The following is a 22,423-nucleotide window of genomic DNA, read 5'->3' as shown; positions in this document are numbered from 1 at the left end:
CTTCAAGAGTAAATTGGATGCTTATCTTGCTGGGATCCTATGACCCCTGCTGACTTCCTGCCCTTTGGGCAGGGGGCTGGACTCGATGATCTCCCGAGGTTGCTTCCAGCCCTAATGTCCATGAAATCTATGAAAAGGAATGGGTGTCTTGCATCATAACAGGAATGGAGACCTCAGGAAATGAAGACTTAGGACGCAGTCCTCTTAGACCCTCGTCCTGAAATGACTTGGCTATAAGTGAGTGTGGCATGAGTAATCATTTTCTTAGTTAAGCATATGCTGAATCAAGGCTGTAGTTTTCTCAAAGGCTGTCCCACTGTGGGAGTATTTCTAGTCTGGGCAAATTCTTAGATATTTCTGTAAGGGATGTCAAACATGCCCAGAGAATAGCAGTAACAGGTGCCTGAAGATGTGAGGGGAGGCAGCGTGTTGGAGGAGATTCAATTAATTGAGTCTGCTTGAGTGTGCTAATTAGCACACCTCCAGCAGTCTCTGCATCTCACGTATTAGTGTCCCTGTGCTTCAAAATGGCAATGAGGGCACTAAATCTCATTTAACAAACTTTAGTTAAAGTGCCCCTGCTGCCATTTTGAAGTGCAGGGAGACTGATACACAAGACACTGCGGGAGCTTTGATTACAGTGGCTCTCGGAGCCGCTCTTATTAAAGCGCTCCTCCCCAACTCCCTGGCGCTTAGAGCACGTATAAAAATGCCCAGAGACAGTGAGAGCTATAAGACAGGGACTTTGGGCACGGGCAGACTAACACATACTTTTCTGTAATTTACATTGAGTTTGTATACTGAGGTAAATTACTTCAAGAAGGTGATTATGATTAGACATGTTCAGCTGGGGTAGTTTACATGGTAAGTAGCTGTTAAAATGCTCTGCTGTAGGTGGTAAAATAGGTAAAAACCTGTTTACCTTCAGCGAATGGCTACATTGGGGTGAATTTGGCAGACAAAACCTAAACTGGTACAACTTATAGCGGTGCAGTGTTACCCCTGATTCTGTCAGGAGTGAAGTTACCATGGTTTGGTGCTTTGTATTGTCTGTCCATTACTTCTGTATGTTGGTGTAATGCCAGTTATGCCTCTGTAAGTGTTCTGTCTGTCTGTGAGCTCTGTAGGCCGTTGGATAGACTTAGGATGGTGGGATTCTGATTTCTGACTGTGGCTTTAGGAATTATGGGGCACGTCTACATGCTCATTAACGCACTGTAATTATGGCACATTAAGTTAGTTCTGTAATAACAGGTACTAGCTTAATGTGCTATAATCAGTGCTACTGTACATTAACGCTGGTACATACTTTTTTGTGACGTGCAAGTCCCATTGACTTTGGGGCCACAGTTTCACCCCATCTTTACTTTGTTCATATCTGGTTACCCTTTACAACTGTTCTTACTAGTCATAAATATTTATGTTTCCAAAGGCGCGTCTACATGAAATGCTAAATGCACGGTAGACTAATTCTGCTGAGCATTAGCGCATTAGCATGGTTTTTGCCTGCTGTGCTGATGCACAGTAGAATTAGTCTACTGCACACTAAGTGTCTCATGTAGATGTGCCCATGGAAACATAAATATTGAGTACTAGTAAGAACAGATGTAAAGGGTGGCCCCACTGAAATCCATGGGACTTGTGGCATATGTTGTAGCGAGGTCAGAATTTCAACCTAGGAGTGCTTAGCTTTGAAATGGGAAGAGCAAGTGGAAATAGAAGTATACAGAATCATAAGCAGGACATAATGCCATTTTCTTTTAATATTAATGACAAAATTTGCAGAGGGCACTCAGATTCCTAGAGTACTGGATTTCATGGTAAGGTGGGTTCAATGGAACAACATGCTTCTAACACAGCCAAATGCAAGGAACAAGGAATAAGGTCATGCTTACGGGAGGAGGGAAGCTGTCTCCTGGAATGCAGCGACATTGAAAAGTATTTAGGAGTCATGGTAGATAAACAGTTTAACTTGAGCTCCCAGCATGATGCCGCAGCCTAGAGGGCAGATGCAGGAAAAGGAAGGCTAGTAAGCCAAAGTAGGCAAGGGGTACATTTCTCCATACAGCCTTAATGAGACTGTTACTGGAGCTCGGGGTCAAGTTCTGGTGTCCATATTTCAAAAAAGATAGTGAAAAATTGGAAAGGATTCAGGTGAAGGATTGCCAGGAAGATCTATGTCAGGGAATACATGCCTGAGATGGAGAAAATTAATAGTTCAGTCTATTTATTTCGCCCAAGAGGAGGTTAAGGGGCAACATGATCACGGACTGCAGATAGAAGAGATTTCTGATAGAGAGGGTTCTTTAGTGTTGCACATAAAGACATAATTAGATGCAGTGGCTGGAAGCGGAAGCTAGACACATTCAGAGTAGAAATAAGGTTCTTTTTTTTTCCTACTAGTGAGAGTAATTAACCATCAAACCAACTTCCCTAAGGATATGGCAGATTTTCTATCAACCAGTGCCTTTAAATCTTCTTCTAAAGGCTATGCTGTTGTACAAACAAAAGTTATGGGCTAGATGGAGAAATGACAGGGGGACTTCCTTCAGCCTGTGTTGTGGAGGACGGCAGCCTAGATGAACACAGAGGTTCCTTCTAGTGTTAAACAGCCACAACACTAAGAAAAGTCCATGGAACTCCCCGCTGTAGCATATTATTTAGGGAAATGATTTAGCCTGTTTTGAACAGGAGTAGGCAGTTATAGTACAGATAACAGCAGCTGCACTTTAATTTGCTAGAATAAAATTATAAGGGCTATTAATCCTCATGCTTCAGGACAGAAGCTGATCGCCAGCTGCGTCAGGAAGAAATCCCCTTTGCATACACAGCATGGCTTTGCACAGCTAGAAGATTATGGGAGTGTTGCATCTTTCTTGAAAGCATCTGTCATTGGCCACAGCTAAATAGGAAACAGGATACTGGCAGTGGCTAGGTGGACCATTGATCTGCTTGGATACTGCAAGGCCAGGGTTGGAGGCACTGTCAGTGATAAAAATGACCCATCAAATGCTCAGTGGCCACATTTCATTATTGCTGCATGTGTCTTACACTTACGTTTTGACCTGATAGAGCACTAATAAATTGTGGCAATGATGAAATGTAATTATAATCATGATTATTGTGTTATAATTGGGATGCTTGTTATAAAATGGAACAGGAGACAGCACTGGTGATAGCATTTGTGGATTTATTTCCAGAGCCTCTGCATTCTGAGGATGTGAAGACCCTGAGGATCACACAAGAACCCTGTTTTCATTCCTTAGGCAGGGAAGGATGTGAGATGAAGAGGTTCCTCTTGACTTGGACATAGACTGACCACCATAGAAACAAGAGGTGAAAGGGTTGAAACAGACATTGTTGGATGAGGCATTTGTGGTGCAATAGACATTTTTATGGCACCACAAATAGTGAGCAAATAAATATCTCTACCCTTGTTGTGTCACATCAGTGGCTGTAACAAAAGGTAGCATTAATTAGTTGTGCATTATTGTGGTGGTCATCTTTTTGCTCTGTGGCAGGAGAGTGCAGGAAACTCAGAGATGCCCATACTTTTCAGCTGTCCCTGGGCAGGTACCCTGGGGGCTTGAGGGGCCCAATCCTGTGCACCCTGGAAATTCTTGTGTAGGATTCAGTCCCTCAGACCCTGGGTCCACCTGCCTGCCTTTTCTTGCTTGCAGAGACATTCCTCCAGGGAATCTCAGGGCACCTCTTCATAAGCAGGGAAGGTCAGGGCTCCCACTTACAGATATCCACCCCAGAACTTCCAGGGGCAACCTGGGAAAGCCCACGCAGGTCCTAGAATGGAGGCATGCAATCCAGGTAATCCCTGGCATCCCATGCTCCCATGCCTGGGCTGGTACAGCCTTATAACTCCATGCTGGGATCCGTGCTGGGGCCCAGACTAACCTGGGTTTCACATGGAGACACAAATCAGTGCAGGTCCCAGCATGGAGGTACATGGCAGGGAGGGATATGGGGGTTCCCCAAGCAAGGCAAACATGTTGCCTGTTGTCCTGCATTTGGGACATCCTGATGCAGGACAATAAGTGATGTGTATTTCACCCAATAAAGTGGATCAGCTATGGTGGGATGCATCCCACCACAGCTTAAGCTGTTTTATTTGGCAATGTCTATTTTTACCCAAAGACACCCTGTCCTGCAAGCCAGAGCAACCCACTCCCCCCTCCTCTTACGATCCAGCTGGGAATCTGAGGTTATTCCTGCCCAGTTTTAGAAATCTAAGCCCTGTGCTGCAGGTGTTAGGATGTGACACATGTATAGTGCTGGGAGAGGGATGGTTGATTCCTCCTAGGAATTCTGTTGGCCTTTACAGCCAAAATCCTAAGCAGCACAATGGGGCAGGATCACACCAGGATTACTTAATGCTGAGATTTTTTATTCTTGAGCGTATGTGAATGACCACAGCACAGAATGATGTATTGTTACGAGGCCCAGTTGTTGATGCCCAGGGCATCTTCTGGCTAATCAAAGGAGGTCATCTCTTGTGAACACTGGGTGGCAAAATTGGTCCTCAGCTTTGCAGCTTTTAGCCCTCCTGTTTTCCCAGTAGATGCCAAAGGGGCGCCCCTGAACCAAAGCAGAGCCTGCCACCAACGGGATAAGCTCCTCGTTAAAAACACAGCTACAATCCTGTATAAAAAAAATCTCTGTTCATGATTCCCTCTTCCTTGCTATCAGCTTAGCAAAGTGCTCAGCCAACCCAACAAAGAAAGAGAGTCTAAAGGCAGGCTCACACTTGAATTGGATCAAGGTGAGAGATGAAAGTATTTTAAGAAGGAAATCCTGTCAGGCAGGGAGAATGGCTGCATGGAATTGGGGGGCAATTCTAGGAAAGGGAAAATGAAAAGTTGAAGGATGAAAAGGATGAACAGTGCTTACCATTGTTAAAAAATAGAAGGTCTCTCTCAATGTGTGCTGCTGGAGGGTGTATTTAGGATGGGTGCACCCCTCTATCCCCCAGTACAAATGACAAGGAAGGGCTGAGATTATTTTCCTTCTGGTTGTGTGGGAGAAGACCTTTTAAGTATATGTTCATCTATGGTAAGAGTGAAGGCATGTGGGGGTCTTGGACACAGGCACCCGCATGTTGTTTTACTGATACTCTTTTCAAACAACCCATAAGCCACTGTGAGAGTTAGAGGAGGATGACTGGATGATCAGCCCAGCCTGGGTGAGGCTGCACTAGGAGAAAGGGAAGCAGGCTCCTCTGATAAGTGTTGGGAGGGTGGATGGTAAGTGAATGGTTCCGTAAGACAATTGTCAGGGTGAAAAGCAAGCAGAAGTTTCTGACTTTTTGTTTGATGTGTACAAATACTTAGTACCCGGGAATAAAGCAGGGGAGGAACTAAAGTATAATAGGTGGGAAGGAATATGTCAAACAGTGCTAGAGGGTCAGATGCACAGACTTCTACTGGTACAAGGCAATCCAGACTGGGGGATTTTAATCTAAAGCCTCCCTTTTCTTAAGATAAAATCAGATATCAAACAAGTATAAAAAACTGTGAGGCTCATAATGTCCGGCTGTCAGGTAGGTGTGGCAGAGTATTCCTAAGGAAGAAAGGAGTTGTTCAAGAATGGAACTATGTCCAAAAGCCACAAAAACTTCTAGGTGTTATGTAATGGGCTGCTTTGGGGTGGAGAAGGTATAGAAGGAGCTGTCAGTATTTTTGGCAACCCCTTTTATAGACCTCAGAGAGGAATCGATGAGAACATGGGCATGGGTTTGGCCTAGATGACCCCTCAGGCAAATGGGTCCCCTCAAGGTCCTTTCCAGACCTACATATCTATGATACTGTATGATTTTGTGGTACAGAGTATAGAAAACGGGAGGTGGTGAGGCTGTATTTGGTTTTTGTTTTCATTTACTTGGCAATCAGTGAACAGGTATGTTTTTCAGGTAAGGTCAAGCTTGTTGATGAAGCCAGGAAATTTAGTATGTGCCACTGCCGCGACATTGTTCTATGTCGGAGTGAAGGGGGGAGGGGTGCAGAAGACTGGAGGGACAGGGAGGTATAAGACAAAGGAGCCCCAGGGCAATAATAAATAGTCCTTGCGCTTGTCTACCATGTAACTAATAGTACACAACACAGTGTAGGGTGTTACTGCATACCAACATCATTACGGTGTGCCCCCTCCTGGAAAGCCAGTTATCTGGCAGAGCCGTTGGACTGTTCAGGCAGGATGGTCTGCCAGTTAAGAGCAGTAGACTTTGTGAGAGGTCTTCTGGACCATTGTCCCAGTTCTCAGAGAATCATTCTGTGAGCTCAAGCAAGGCCTATCACCTCCTCATAGAATGAAATTGTGATAAAGCACAACAGTGAGATTGTGAGGGTTCATCAATTACTGTTGAAGTTCAAATAAAAGGTTCACCGTCTGTGCAAAATATTAAAACAGATATCCACCCAGCTGGAATGTCTGTCAGGGAGCGGGAGCCCTCTCTTCTCAGACTGCCTGCTTCGAAGCATCAGCAAATGCCAGTTAGACACCTGTCTGTCTGTCTGGAACCTCAGACAGCATTCATTGCTGCAGGCACCTCATGCTTCACTAATCTTTTTGTGAGGACATTCTGTCATCATCAGGGATCCGGGTTTTCTGTTTCCCATGTAAAAGCAGAGAAAACTGTGGATTTGACCTTTTACCAGAAGCAAACATGGATTTCTTGTTTTACTGGAGAAACCCTTGGATTTTTCAGTTTTGCACTGAGCTCTCTGCAGGCTGGCAGAGCTCCAGCCAGCAAGAAACTGGGGGGAGTGGGAGGAGGCCGGCCAGGCAGGGAGCACCATGTGCATGTATAAGGAAAGCTGCTTGCTGCTGCAGGCTCCGCACTGCCTTGGCAACACATCGCCTTTGCCCTAGGGCTGCGTGAAACAGCACCATTCTGCTTCGACTTCCGTTTTGATGTTTCGACGGAACAGTGTTTCGTTTCAAATTTTGTTTAATTTTGAAAGCGCTGTTCTGTTAAGTTTCGTCATTTTGATGCTGTTTCGACATTTTGCCCATCGGCTATTCCGCACCCAGCGCTGGGACGATTGGTGCTGCTGCTGGCTCCAGCTGGCAGCACCAGCCTCTTGTCATCCAGCAGGCAGATAAGGGGCCCGCACTCCTGGGAGGAGACCGGCACAACCCGTGCAGCCCTCCCAGGGGTGCAGGCAAGCCCCCAAACTGCCTGGCAGGTGACAGGAGGCTGGTACTGTTTTGTTTCAAAGGCTTTTGTTTCATTTCGATTTTGCTGTTTCGAGCTAGAAGCTCTTGAAACAACTTTGAAATGAAACACTGGGAGAAATTTCCCCACTGTGCACAGCCCCATGCCACTTCCTCCACTGCAGCTGCATGCGCAGGGAATGTGCTGCCACAGCCGTGCAGAGCTTGCAGCAGCAAGCAGTTTTCCTGTGAGGCCTCGCTGTTCTTTGCAGTGCCAAGCAGTGCTGTACAAGGAAGTTTGGCACCCAAGCTAAAGCCCGCAACTGCAGCCTACCCTCATCCCATGCATAGATCTGGGGGGCACCCCCCCCACCTCAGGCTTGCCTGACAGAAGCTGTCCTCCTCCTCTCCCCTCCCAAAAGAGCCACTCATGGCTCCATCCTGCACTCCACCCCGGCTGGGCAGTGCCTGTTGGCGCTCCTTCACTTGGGCACTCAGGGTGGTTGCCCTGCCCCCTTCATAGTTTCATAGTTTCTAGGGTCGGAAGGGACCTGAGCAGATCATCAAGTCCAACCCCCTGCCATGGCAGGAAATAATACTGGGGTCAAACAACCCCAGCAAGGTGTTCATCCAACCTCCTCTTAAAGACCCCCAGGGGAGGAGCCAGCACCACTTCTCTTAGAAGTTGGTTCCAGATCCTAGCCGCCCTGACCGTGAAGTAGCGCTTCCTGGTATCTAGCCTAAACCTGCCCACTGCCAGCTTGTGACCATTATTCCTGGTCGCTCCTGGCAGTGCATGGGGGAATAGTGATTCCCCCAATGCCTGCTGATCCCTACTGACTAATTTGTAACAGGCCACTAGATCCCCCCTCAGCCTTGTCTTGTGGAGGCTGAACAGGCACTGCTGCCAGGTTGCACCCACTGGACTGCAGAGGCCCTGAGGGATGGCAGCAGGGTGGGAGCCTGAGCAGGAAGCCGTGCTCACCCCCGCCTCGTGCACAGATCTGGGAAGTAGGGTCCCTCCTGCCTCCCAAGAGTGTGTGCAGCGGTGGGGAGCCGGCCCCACCCCCATGAGCCCTCAGCAGGCAGCAGGGAGGTGGGGGGTAGGCGCCACTCCACTGCAGCAGTCACTGCCTCCTGCCAGGTCCCTGGCCCTCTAGCCCTGGCAGCTGGGGAGCAGGAGCTGTGGATGAGGAGCATGGGGCACCAGCAAGGCTGGGGGTATTGTGGGAGGGGAGCAAGGGGCAAGAGCAGGGCTGGGAGGGTTGTGAGGGCAGGGAGTGAGGGGCACAAGCAGGGCCAGGGGACTATGGGGGGGGGAGTGAGGGGCATGAGCAGGGCCAGGGGGCTGAGGGGGGGAGTAAGGGGCATCAGAGGGGCTTTGGGGGGGCTTTCATTTTAATCATGGATTTGGGGGTATTTATCAGAGACTTCATGATTTTTTATCAGGGAATTTGCAGGTTTTTTAGGGAAAACCAGGATCCCTAGTCATCATTTTGCAAGAATCTGTAGTCCAGCTGCAGTGTTGCTGCCTTTTGTTTCTATGATCATCAGATATAGCAGTCACAGACCATGGCAGGTTTTGGGTCAGGTCAGGTCAGGTGTCTTTCTTCCCAACCCAGTGCTGTATCTCTTGGATTCTAATGACTCTGAAAGTCAGGCCATTCAGTCAGCATTGGCAAGAGGAAGCAGAACAGAAAATACCCTCATAAAAGCCAACTCTGCCACCCCAGTGAATTTACAACCTTTTTGAGGCAGAGGAGTTCTGTGCAGAACAGCAGCATTTCTGGGCCTTAGAAATCAGACATGTCTGCTTGGTGTCTGTCACAGGGTCATGTGGATAATCTGTGCCTAGGTGCTCAAGGGCCGGTGATAATGGAGTGAAATTGCTTCTGTTGTCCTGAACTGTAGCATTTCATACACTGCATTTGCCAGCACTTCCAACCAGCATCACAGCAGGTAACTAGCAGTCACACCAGGATAGCTGACAGGTGCCTGTGGAGACAGGGAACAAGGAAAGAGAAAGGGCAACCTTGATTCTCCCTGCAAAGAAGCAGTCAAAGAAAGGGCCTTTGATAGGTGCTGTGGTGACTGGCATGGCAGAGCTGCCTCCATAGGCACCTTCCTTCATTTGCTGCTACCGAAGTAGTGGATCTGCAAAAAAATCATAATGGGCAAAGGAGCTGGAAAGGACTGGATTTTGGGACTCAGTAGGGAATCTGTGATGTGATCATCACTGTTCACATCAGATGCACACCTCACTTATGCTGCTGTGGTCTCTGTTGTCCTCATGCTAGTTCTGGGTTAGGTGCCCCTTTTGACAAGTGGAGGAAAAGCAACATAGTCACCTGAGGCAAATGCTTGCTAAAGGGCTTCTACAATATCTACAAATGCCAATAGCTAGAGCCAGTGTGCACCTCTCAGTACTTCCTAGACTCCTTTATGCTTTGTTTCTGAGCTAGGGGCAAGGATGTGGGGGAGACAACACAGTTGTGTTTAGGCCATATTAGTCCTCCCTGGACCTGACTGCCCAGCCTCTTGTGAAGCCTTTTATACCAGTTCAGAATACTTTGGGGTAAAGAATCCATAAGGGACCAGGCAACAGAGAATGAGTTTCTTGGGCCAAACAGGGGCTGGCCTGCCTCCAGCTTCAGGTCTACACCAACCTGACACTCTGCTTCCCAGGGCCCCATAACACTGCATTCAGCTGCCCCCCAAATTTGCTCCCAAGAGCAAAACCTGGGAGGGGGACTGGCACTGAGCCTTTATGCCAGTTCTTTATTGAATGGGAAGGGTGGATGCAGGGTGGATTTTAAAGGTCTTTTTCTGGCCAGAATAGCATAATGAGGCTTCTGGGTGAGCAATGCTTAGATGCTCTTGAGATGAAGATGGAAAAACGTCTCTCACTTTTCCTTCCCTGGGCCAGGAGGCACTGTGGGGCAGTGTTAAAGCACTGCAGTTTAAACATTAGCCATCCTGCAGACATTACTTCCACGGAGGGACAGGTAGTAGTGCAGGTATTCAAAGACCCACTAGGAGTCAGACCCCCACCCTCTGGTGCAGGGGCGGGCAATTATTTCGGGCCAAGGGCCGCTTACCCAGTTTTGGCAAGCTGTCGAGGGCCCCTGGTCACCATCTTGGGACCGATGTCCCAGGGCCAGTGCCAGTGGGGCCCAGAGCGGGGCGCAGGCTGGCAGGGCTCTGTGGAGCCGGGCTGGGCTGCACCCGCAGGGAGAGGGGGGAGCTGGCCTGGCTCCATGGAGCCTCTGCCGGCCGGGACCCTGGGATTTGGGGGGTGGGGGCCAGGCAGGCCCTGCTGTTGCAAGAGCCCACTGGGGCTTCCCCTGGGTCCTACTGCCCCTGTCTTCTGTCATCTTTGACAGGAGCCAAGGACAGCTAAACACATATTAATTTTCTGAATTTTTTTAGGGGCCCTACAGACCGGATAAAATGGCCTAGCGGGCCGTATGCGGCCCATAGGCCGTATTTTGCCCACACCTGCTCTGGTGATTTGGAGCCTCTGAGGTGGTCCCCTGGTCCTGACCAGGGTGCCAGCAGGCCAGTCTTTGAGCACTTCTGTGCAAGTCTGTGAGCTGGAGGGTGGGAGGAAAGGCTAGCAGCACCATGACATTTGTCAGCCAGAACTGCTTTTTCCATGAAAAATGCAGGTTTGATAAACTGTCTGTGTAGGGAACTTGTCATGGATTTGCTAGATTGTTCAGGTCAGCTCCCTCCCTTCCCCCAACTCAAAGGCCAGAGCAGTTTGGTTTGCTGTGTTCAACACAAAGCCTTCCCAGGTTTCTATTCCAAACAGCTTTTGATTTTGAAATTTCCACTACTTTATTTTTTTTTTAATTCTGTAAAATGCCATATAAAACTCCTAGTCCTTTTTGGACCTCAAATGAATATTTGGCGGTTTTTTCCTATTTTTTCATTTGCTGAAAATTTTTAAAAAATGTTCACATCAAGTTAATTCAAACCAGGATTTCTTCAGACTTCTCTGACTTGCCCTGGAACCAAACTTCTATCTTCACACAGCTCCAGGAGGAGCTGTAGGGTCCTGTCTGTTTTGAGCAGTCTCAGTCATGAGTCCCTTTCATGGGCCTGAGCCAAAGCTCATTGCAGTGAATGAGTGTCTTCCTGTTGACTTTTACAAGTTTGGGCTGAGGCCCTACATTCATAAAAGTAGAACCCCCTAGTAAATTAGCAAGGCTTGCTGAAGTTCCTGTTAAAGCCAGTTAGTTTTGCAAGTCACACAATAAAAGAATTAAAGAAAAGCTCTTGGTAAAATAACCTCAGCTCAAGGACCACCATGGCTGGCTTCACCACCCTGTTTCTCTTCATCACAAAATACTGGCCTGGTACAGACTGCAAGTTTGTGCATATATTCTGCTGCATAGAAACTACCCCCTGCCCTAGGATAACTTCTGTATTCTAACAGCTCTCTCCAACTCTGCAGAGCAGATACATCTGCTTTGGAGATGAAGCTGCTGACCTGCTGAGTAGTCTTCTCTTTGTCTGATCCTGCAGGCTTGTCTGTCTTACTCTCTCTTGACTTGCTAGTCTATCCATCCTCTCTTACCATTGTGTCTAATCTACCCATCCATCCAAGTTCTCTATCTATTACAACAAATCTGTTTATCCATTGGATCTGTCTACTTTCTCTAATCTTCTCTTCCTCTGCTGTACTAAGCTAAGCATTCTTGCTAATTGCTCTGGGCACTTGTATGCTATTTAAAAACCCACAGTTTCCAATAAAATAATATCACAAATTATCTCCGCTCTATGTATGGATGTCTCTATCCAAGCTATCGAGCCTTCCTATTTATAAGGTGTCTAAAATGGGAGTAGTAGTACTTCTCTTCCTCCCAGGGGGGTTGGGAGGATTAATTAGCTAATGTTTGTACAGTGCTTTGAAGATAAATGCTAAGCATAACTATTATAGTAGTGGAAATGAATTCTTTCATCTTGCCTCCATTCTTTTTGCTCAGCCTAATGTTAACAGCCCATCCTCTCTCCCATCATGACATTGTACTTCAGCCATAGTGAGGGGGTTTCTGTGTGTTGCTCCTATGGAGAATATAGCATGTGTTGCAGAATCTAATGGTGAGATCCATTAACAAAGCAGTATGAGATTTGAATAAACGTGAAGGCTAACTTCCCCTCTCCTAGACCCTGATATATTCACTGCCTGATGGATACAGACACACAGGCACAGCCACAAGGATCCAAGAAGCAAGCAGAGAGATTAAACAAGTGCTCAGCTTGAGTTGATGTCCTGGGAGTGTTAAGTATGGAATAAAACTTGACAGGGTGTGAGGTTGGGCTGTGGTTGTAATGAAATATGTGCTCTCCTCATCTGCTTTATAAAATGTGAACTCGGAGCATATTCAGCACTGGGCAAACAGGTGTGACAGGATGCACGCCACGTTAGTGGAATGTCTCAACAGAACCAGGGAGCTGAATATGTACTAGTAAGGTGCTTTGTGCCCGGTAGCATCAAATTAAGGAAGGGCAAGGGTGGGGAGGGCATGTTCTGAGCACAGTGCTTTCAGGTCTGGCACTGAAAAGGCTCTTGTGAATGCCAGCCGGCATCATTTTTATTGAATGTATCTTCTGTTCCTTTCCTGTTTATGCCCAGCAGTACCTACTGTCCTTAAGGGAATAAATGCAGTTCCCAGAAATGATAAAGTGTTTTGTTATGTGTGATATTCATTCTGAATTTAGCCCCAATTCAGCCTAGTGAATCATAGAATTATAGAAATTAGGTCTGCAAGGGACCTTCAGAGGTCATCTAATCCAACCTCCTGCCAGAGGCATGATCATCCCTATCCAAACCATCCTCTACAAATCCATTGTCTAACCTATTAATAAAGCCACAGCCAATCCTGACACAACCACAAAGTATAATACCCTAATGCCACAAGTAAAACGGAGGGACAATGGTAGCCAATGTTGTGCTTCTGTAAAGATCGTTAAGCAGCTCCCCATAGATCCATGGCCCTGAGCACTAGATCAGGTCCACAGGGTGGCACAGAGCCTGATCCCAGTGCGTGGGGCCAGGAGTGGGCAGTGCAGGGTTCCAGGACTAATCCTGGCATGCAGAGCCGGGCAGAGGTGGCACAGCCCCCAGAAGCCTGAACCCAGCGTGGAGGAGTCAGACAGGGCCACGCCACCTGGGCATACAGGCACAACCCTGGAGCATGGAGTCTGATATAATTTGCAGACTGGCCCTGCACCATTCATCTGGCCCACTGGCCCAGAAGGTTGAGCACAACTTTTTTAGAATACCCATGTCCCATGATGCCTTAGACCTGGTATGCATGTGAATCTTCTGTTGGTATCACTAGATTGATTAGGAGGGTGATTATTTATCAGTACTATTACACTAGTTCAACCTCTAGTGTGGATGCTATTATATTGTTATAAAGCTGTCTTATACTGATATAGTTTTTATGTCCCTTCCCACATGGAAATAAGCACTCCTATAACTATGTCCACATTGTGGAGGAATGGAGATGGGGGGTTGTATTGTTTTAACCATACAAATATAGTTAAAATGATACAACTTTTTATGTATAAGCAAGGCCTGTTTTTGTCCTGTGATTTAATGAATGGCAGGAGCTCTGGATAACAAGAGTTTCCATGTCAAACTGTATGGAACATAGAATGGTCTGTCCAAATTAGAGATGCGCTGATATATTAGTCCATATTGTATTGGCACTGATAAAAGGAAAATTGACATTTTCAGCAATCAGCTTTTTTTGGTCTATGTGACCGATAATGTCACTGATAAATGCTGCATCCATGCGCACAGTTGGGGCGTGTGGGGCATGTGCAGGCATGGGGGCATGTGCTCCCCCACCGATTTGTGTGCGGGGTGAGGGTGGGGTCAGGGCCAGGGGCTGCAAGAGTTCTTCCTGGCGGGGGGGCTGGATGGGGCAGCTGGGGGCTGGGCAGGTGGTGGCATCACCGGGAGCAGGGCTACAGGGTGGCTGTGGCAAATTTTGGGGTGGCTGTAGCCCACACTAAAGCTCCCCCTCCCAGTGCCAGTGCCACACACTCTGCCCCACCCCTGCCCACCTGAGCACAGCCTCCCCTCCAGGAAGAAGTCAGTGCAGCCCCTGGTCCTGAACACATAGCAGGCAGCTTGCTCTCGCCCCATGCACAAATCCATAGGGCACATGGCCCCCGTGCCTCCCTGGGGGTGTGTGGAGCAGCAGGAGCTGCCCCCTCTGCACGCCTGGAGCAGCTGCCCATGACTCCGTCCCGTGCCCTGCCCCACCTCAATTGGGCAGCACCTGCCCCAGCCCCAGCCCCACTCCCTCCTTCCCCATGAGGCCCTTGATCTGTCTCCACTATGCCCCTTCCCTCCCCAGCACTCCTTCCCCTCACAGACATACTGGCCAGACATGGCTCTCCAAGCTGCTGGGCTAGCAGACAGGTATTGGATGATATGGCTAGTTAATAATCAGCTATTGGTATCAGCCAAAAAATCTTTACTGGTGCACCCCTACATAAAATCTATCCCAGCAATCAGAGCAAACCAAATTCTTTCATTGCTAAAATATTCTTCACAGTTTGCTTCCTGTTCATTCTGATACCCAAACAAGGTGGATTGAAAGATTTTCTTCTGCACTAAAAGGGTCCCAGTCCATAGGGCTGAAGTGGAACCCCTCCATATTGTGGGGGTGATTTGAGTAAGCGTGTTCCTGAGTTCAGCTCTGAACTTTGTGGAGTGGGTTTAGGTCTGACAGTGAGCAGCACCCATCTAAGAATGTACACAAGCAAGTGAATTGCTGTTATTGTATTGCACTTCCTGGAGAAGGGGGAAAATGTCATCTCTGATCAAGGTTATTCCCTGATCCACTTATGGTGAGTCCCTTATATTTCCCCACAGGAAAGGTTCAGACTCAGTAGATGTTTAGTTTTCACTGGAATTGATATTTGTAGAGCATGGTGTAACACAGCAGGGCACAGAGCTCATACCTTCTTTTGGCTTTGACCTTTCCCAGGCACCTGGAGTGGTAACATCTGGATTTTGATCTGGGTTAATGCAAGGATCCAGGCCTGACCTTCAGCTACATAGAAATCCATAGTTTCTTGGGACTTCAAATCTGAACCCCTTTGAATTTGGGCAGTTGTGGGTGGGTGGGCTTCATGTTTGAATTGCCTTCCTTCCTAGATCTTAGCCAGCCCTGCTGTGGGGATAGTCAAACCAGGACAATGCTTGACTTTTAGTCTGCTATGAAGATGCATGTGGAAGCTTGGGAAACTTCATCTCAAAGCTGCAAGAGTTTCTTTAGGACCACTGATCTCTCAGGACATCTGCCACTTGGGGTCACAGTCTCGTCATAAACACTTCAGGAGTTTTCATTGTCTTGACATCCAATGCCGAATGCTAATTCATTCTCAGATCAGAATAGTTCTGGTCTTTGCACTTAATCCACAACTTAATCCAGACAAGTTCCCTCAACAAATCTCTACTGTACATGGAGTTTTTCAATTAAAAATAAGAGAAGTGTTTATACAAAGCAAACAGAACTTAGCTTTCTGACTTGGAATTTTTCCAAGATGGCAGGAAGGGGACAGGGCCAAACTGAGGAATAGTGAGAGAAAGTGTTCCTTTTAGCAATGCCACTGCTTCTGGTTTGACCCAGTAGAAAGTCAATAACAAATGAATTCTAGTTTCCTGAGGGCTACAGGATATGTATTGTAGCTAGTAACATTAATTAATGACTAATTGGATTGACAGAGATATATTTGCAGGCCATTTGCTAGACACTGGTTATACACAACTGGGATGCTGAACATTGACTTTATTCATTTCTTCTCAATTCCAAAGTGATAGCTAATTTTTGTGCTAACATGAACCATCAGGTGAACTGCTCAGTATGGAGTACTTCTGAAGACCATGCCAACCCAACCTGGCCCAACCCAGGCTGCCCTGCCAGATACTGTCCCTGTCAGTAATAGGGCCTGCTCTCTGCTTCCATCCACTTGGGTTGATCAGGAGTAATTCAAAGGAGAGGGAAGCTGAGGCAGAAGTGTGGAGGGCCAGATGACAAGGGTTTTGAACCTGAGGCTATTTGGATTAAGGATGATATCCTAAAATGATGGCTTAGGTAGACTGCTTTGGATCAACAGGAGGGTTGGGTGGCAACATGGGTCCCAGAGCCCAGACAGGCAGAAGTTGCAATGACTAGGCCAGGAGAGGATGGTGGCCTGGAAAAGAGATGAAGACTGAAAAAAAGTGACGAGCTCAGGCAGATCTCTGTAGGAGGCAGCGAGGTTTGAAGATGGCACGGATTCATGGGAACAAGGGTGTTCAGAGGGCAAAGGAACTGTTTTAGAAGGAAATCCCTAATCCTTAATAAGAGAAAGTTCTATTGGGAAGTTTTCTGCAGGAGTGTCCATCGTTAATTTTTTTTGATTTCTTGATGAAAAAGAGGCACTTAAAACTCAGCTGGACAAATCAGTAGAAGGTGGGTTGTAGGGGAGGGTCTTACACTAGCAGAGGATGGTGCTGATCACTTGGGCCCAGAGTGGCTTGAATGCCCAATAGAGTCAGTCAGTGGTGGTGTGGGGTGAACTAACATTGTGGGCATTGGAGTCCTCACAGCTGCTCTCTGTGTCACCCGCAGCTTGGAAGCAGAGTGGCCCAGTGAAGCAGTCATCGGGCAGGGAATTGGGACGCTAAGGTTCTGCTTCTGACCCACAAAGTCATTTCTGCTCTCTCTGCCTCAGGCCCCTGGCAGACATTAGACTTAAACTGTAATTAACCAGTTAATCACATCTTAAATAGTGACCTGACTATATGATGCAATTAACAGTGCAAAACAATGGGTAATAAGCCACAAAATTATTCCACAAAAGGTTTGTAATAATTTTGTGGCTGCTTGCCATCACACCTTAAATTGTGTGACTAGCCAGCTGATTGTCAGTCTCACCCCCAATATTGCAACTGAGTCTTGAACCCATTCTGAGATGACCAGTCAGCTGATTGGCGGTCTCAAACTTGAGATCACACTGAAGTCTTAAACCAGCTCTGATGCAGTCCCAGGGCTGAGACTACAAATCAGCTGATGGACAGTCCTAGCTGCAGGACCATACCAGATTGTGGAACTAGCTCTGACACGTTCCTGGGGCTGAGACTACCTATCAGCTGATTGACAGTCCTGGGACCAGTCCTGGGACTGCATCAGAATCTTGAACCACCTCTAATGCTTTCCCAGGGCTGAGATCAGCTGATTTGTGGTCCTGGAGCTGGGACCAGGCACCCAACTTTCTACTTGCTAATACAGGAGGAGCCCGGGATCATAGTTCTGGACTCTTCCTGCACTGGCAAGTAGGGCACAATTGGGATCTGATCCCTGATGCCAAAATCACATGTGGCATGATGGGAGGCGCAGTTGTTGGGATCATGATTCAGATCCCTTTAGGTTAGCTGTTCCTTTAGTTGAACTTCTGTCTTGCCAGTTGTAGCCGTAGTCTCACCAATTATAACTCAACAGCTTTTCCTGTTTTTTTTTTAATCCATGGGTGAAAAGTGTCTGGGAGAAGTCAGGTACTATATTTTCTCACATACCACATGCACTGAAGGAAAACATGCACCTTGTTTTGGGAAAGCAGAACAAAGAAAAAAAATTCTAGAGGTATGACTGACTGTGACACAGAGTAAATCCTCCTGGGGACCCAGAGTGTCCAGGAAGTATGGTATTCCAAGACACAGTATGGGTGAGACAGCAGGAACTTCCTGATGTGGTAAGACAGCAACAAGGGTAGACCCCTGACCTTTGCAAGGGAAATAACAGGAAAGAAAAATCAGCCTCCTTGCTTAAGACACATCCCAATTTTGGGAAGTAGATGTGTGTGGTATGTGAAAATATACCGTATTATTTGCACTCTAGAGCCTGTGATTCCAGCTGGAATAGATGCTCTGTTTCCAAGCCCTACACATATTAATGGCTTACTGGCATGTTCTCTTCATTCTGAAGTCACAGAAACTCTGTCTCTCTCTCTTTTCCCCCATTCCATATTGCTCTCATACATAGCTGGCAGTGGCTTTCAGATCTCCTTGCCAACCTGAGCCAAATGTACTTGCAAGGGTCACTCATGTTGCTGCCTCTAAGACTTCACTTCCTGCAGTGTTAATTCCGAGTTGTGATGAGCCCTGGACGTGCCTTGTCTCTCCTCTCCATTTTCAGTAGTACAGTGGACCTAGGAAGACAGACTAAGCCAGAGGAGTTCAGGATCTAGTAGAAGTAGCAGCTGTTTGTTAGTCAGCTGGGGGCTGCAAGCTCCATCTGCTTCACAGTTCAACAAGCTGACTTGGAGAACAGAAGAATAATGGCATCACTGATGCTTCAGTGGTGGAAACAGCAGAGGAGAAAGAAACAGGAGGCCTTTTGGATTGGGGGGTCATTAACCCTGTATTTCCAGAGGCCCTACAAACCAACTCCACCATGCAAAGCACTTGGAATTCCTGTGCTTAGTTCTAAAGGAGGAAAAGTACCACAGTACTTCAGAAGCCTGTAACACTCGTAATTTGCTTTCCTTAAGAAAGCTGTTCCTATGAGAAATAGGAGAGAGAGGCATGATTAATTTTCCTTAGTTTATGTGGTCAAACCCTACTCCACAGTGTGACCTGCACTGCTTACCCTGTTAGAGAATCTCTGACCTTCTCAGAACACTCACCTGCCACGACTTGATGGATTTAAGTAGAATTCTGTCCCATGGAAAGCAGAAGCCTCCATCATCAGGGCTACTACCTCTCAGACAAATAGTCTGTTATGGACTTCGACAGGGTGCCAAGCGTATAACGGAGGCTCCTTCACCCCTACACCCCCACCACAGGCCTCTATAACCACATAGTTGCCAGCTCCTGTTGTTAAGGCTTCACAGCTAGGGAGCTAGGCACAGTACCTCCCTGGTACTGGACTACCAGGAATTCCTAGAAGACCATCTAGTACAAAAATAAAGAAATATGGTCAGGTAAACTGGCCATCCTGCCCCTTACCCTCTGCAACCATCTCTCTCCATCAAAGGGTCCTCCTCTTTACTGCTTCCAGCATCCCTTTAGCGTTTCCACAGGATACTCCTGGACTATCAGCATTGGCTTCTGCTCTCCAGCTGCAGCTCATCCTTCCTGCATCAAGATGAACCACCAGGGATAAACTGGGGTCAGGTGTTTTCTTTCCTGGGGACCTTCACCACTCAAGCTGCCACTTCTTGGCCCCTGTGGTCCTGGATAAAATCTCTTTCTCTAGAGAGCCCTGTTTCCCTGGGACTAGGGTGTTAGACCAGGGCTGTACCAGCTGTCACATGGCCTAGACTGTCCCCACCACCCATTCCAGCACTACCAGGGTTGTTTGCCCCCTAACCCGAGAAAAACTGGTAAGGGGAAGGTCCTTATCCCTCATGTGTCCAACCATACCCTGGGTGTCATTGGACTGTGGTGTCGGGGTCGGCTTGCTTGCTGCCCAGCTCTGGCTATCACTGCCACTTGTCCCAGTACTGGTGAGGCAGTTTGGCTCTTGGGGGCTGAGGGGAAGGGAGTGGAGAGGGGAAGGGAGTGAGCAGGGAATCCCCTCTCTTGGCTCCCCCTATTCTTCTAAACCTTATAAACGCTAGGCATGTTTCTGTTGGTGTGGTCCTGTTACCAGCAATCAAGTTCTGGAATTATCTGTAAAGAGGTAGAGCTTTGCTGCTGACTCACCCTAAGTCAGACCACCTGGGTCCTATTAAACTTCAGCTCAGGGTCACAGAAAGAGGTTTTGTGACTCTTTGAGGTAGAAGAGAGCTAGGGATAAAGATCTGCCATGGAAAAAACCTCAGGAGAAAGCTTAGGTGAAATTTTAATGTTTTGGGTTTTTTATTAGTATTATTTAATATTTAACAATGAAGGCATAACCCTCAGCGCCAGTAGTATCCATCTCAGACATCTGTTATTAAATATATAATACTGCATGGGTAACCTGGAAACAGAGACGACAAAGTGAAAGACAGGTTGAAAGGAAATGTGCTCGGGCCTGATCACTGGCAGAGGATCTTGTCAGCAGCAAAACTAGGGGTGGGCAAGCAGGGCACCAGCCCCAGGTGCCGATTGCAGGGGGTGTAGATTGTCAACCACTGCTGCTGCATGCCTCCAGTGATGCCAACCCATCTGCTTCTGCTGCCCCTGCTACTGCCACCACTCAGAGCACAAAACTTTCTAGTCATGCCTCTGGACTGTAGAGTTTTTAAACTGTATCTGTATTCACAGCGCATTCATTGTCCCCGAGACAGTGAAATTTCATCATTTGGATCTATGAAAAACAAAATGAATCAAAAGGAGACAGTGCTGTATAGGCCTCTGCAAGGACGAATGGACCATAAAATCTGGCAAATGCCTTTGTTGAATAAGCGGTCTGGGGGTGACTGAAACTTCAGCTAAAGGAAAAGAGAAGTCTGCAGATTCATTTGTCATTTGCTAAGCAAAACATTTAGATTCTTAATAACAAAATAATGTTTTTGTTAAAAATAGCCAAAATTACAAACATGAAAACTAAATGAAACACTTTGTTTCAGGTCAAATTGAATGTTTTGTTTGACCCAAAAAAAATATTTTTTTCATCAAAAAATCAAAAAAAAATTAATTTCCAGTTGACCTGAAACAATCTTTTTGCAGTGTTTTTCAGCTGAGCCAGTGAACTGAAAAATCAATTATTTGTACTACTCTGTAATAGATCTCTTTGACCTATAACATCTGTGGTCTGGCTTGATACCAGCATCCCTGAGATTTGCACTGGTTTTATTCTATGAGGATTGATGGGTTATTGCTACCATGATGTTGGAGCAACAAGCAGTGGAAGAGGGCAGACCCCAAGCTGACAAAAAACACAGTGCCCATCCCCATAACAGGTGTCTGCTTGAATGGGGCTTGGGCGCTTTTGTTCATGGTTATGACATCTGCAAAAACTTTACTGTCACTATGTGCACCAATTGATTTCAGATGCAGTCCTATTTATATACTGTCCCATTTTGCAGCCACACAGTTTTTTCCTCCCTTTGTGTGTGTGAGCACAGGCAGAAACTATATCCTTCCTTTTGCCCCTTTCTCCTTCCTGAATCATTTTTCACTCCCACGATCCATCATTACAGACATCAAAGCTGCTTGCAGGCACTCATCAACTGAAGTCTGAAAGTAAAAGCAGGCAACATAATAAGGGAGGATTTTACCTAGAGGACAACATTGTGGTAAGCAAATGAGAAAAGAACTAAAATCCTGAACATGCCACATAAATATGAGGCCAGGTGGTTGGAGCAAGCCCACAGAGCTCTGCTAATTTCAACTGAATTCTTCCAACTAAAGATCAGGCTCCATAGTATCTTAAATATTTGTGAAGTAAGGACTCCTCCTCCCAACACTTCATCTGCACCATGAGTAAACAGAGTGAAAATTGGAAGCTTTGCTATTGATGTCTATGGATCTCTCCCCTAGTCTCTATCAGATGCTCCAGGGTGAAGAAGTTCAGAGTCTGTAACGTGGGGAAAAAGCAGTAAGGCCCCCAGTCAGGAGTCCTTCACTGAGACCTCCCAGTCATAATTTCCCTCTAAAGCACATTTGGGACTATGGCCCATCTCCTCAGTGATGTTTAGATCAGGGTTAGATGCCTACGTTCCCTGGAGGGTGTGGAGCTGTCTGCTTGAACACCTCATGTGCTGAGTATCAGGGAAGCCAAGGACCTGAGCCACAAAGAATACCGTTTGTAAGCACACCGATTTCTTTCCTGGCACCCACTTGTTATTAGTACATGGAAACATCTATTTGCATATCCAGGGTGAGTATTTGCATACGTAAGCACCTGAGTACAGGGGCATCTATCCATCAGTGATATAAAGGAGGATTTCATGCCCCCAGCAAGTGCAGGTGTTGTGCGACTGTGGACTGCATACCTGACTTGGATCACCTGTTTGTGCTAGTACAACTCCATGCCTCTACTTGTGTCGTTCCTGATTTATATTGTTGCCTATTAAAAGGGATTAAACCCTAGACTCCTGTATTTGACTGGACTCTTTTGAGTTATTGTGTGGTTATTACAGCAACCTTTGGAAGGTAGCCAGTGAGGATAAGTGACTTGAATCCAAAGTGTTATAACTGCCACTTGAAAGATAAAAGGAAAGCAGGATACAATGAGCAACTCTTGTTCCCTCATTTTAATGTACACATCCTTGGCAGAGAAACCCCAAAGCTGATAGTCCGTCAGGATATCTGGCA

At 46.9% G+C, this 22,423-nt stretch overlaps 1 protein-coding gene across 1 annotated transcript in view; it reads left to right on the top strand.

Annotated features, from left to right (window-relative positions):
* The window catches only part of MYL7 (myosin light chain 7), a 40,178-nt gene extending 19,001 nt beyond the window's left edge, over window positions 1–21,177 (top strand). Inside the window, exons 4-6 of the mRNA XM_019539750.1 lie at window positions 13,140–13,151; window positions 19,872–19,877; window positions 21,027–21,177. Of these exons, the coding sequence (XP_019395295.1) occupies window positions 13,140–13,151; window positions 19,872–19,877; window positions 21,027–21,151 (143 nt within the window). The 3' untranslated portion in view covers window positions 21,152–21,177. The remainder of the gene's footprint in view (window positions 1–13,139; window positions 13,152–19,871; window positions 19,878–21,026) is intronic.
* The last annotated feature ends 1,246 nt before the right edge of the window (window positions 21,178–22,423 follow it).

This window comes from Crocodylus porosus, unplaced genomic scaffold (genome assembly GCF_001723895.1).
Source record: "Crocodylus porosus isolate Cpor-Errol unplaced genomic scaffold, CroPor_comp1, whole genome shotgun sequence".
In the NCBI taxonomy this organism is placed as follows: Eukaryota; Metazoa; Chordata; order Crocodylia; family Crocodylidae; genus Crocodylus; species Crocodylus porosus.
This window is presented reverse-complemented; position numbering and strand designations above follow the sequence as displayed.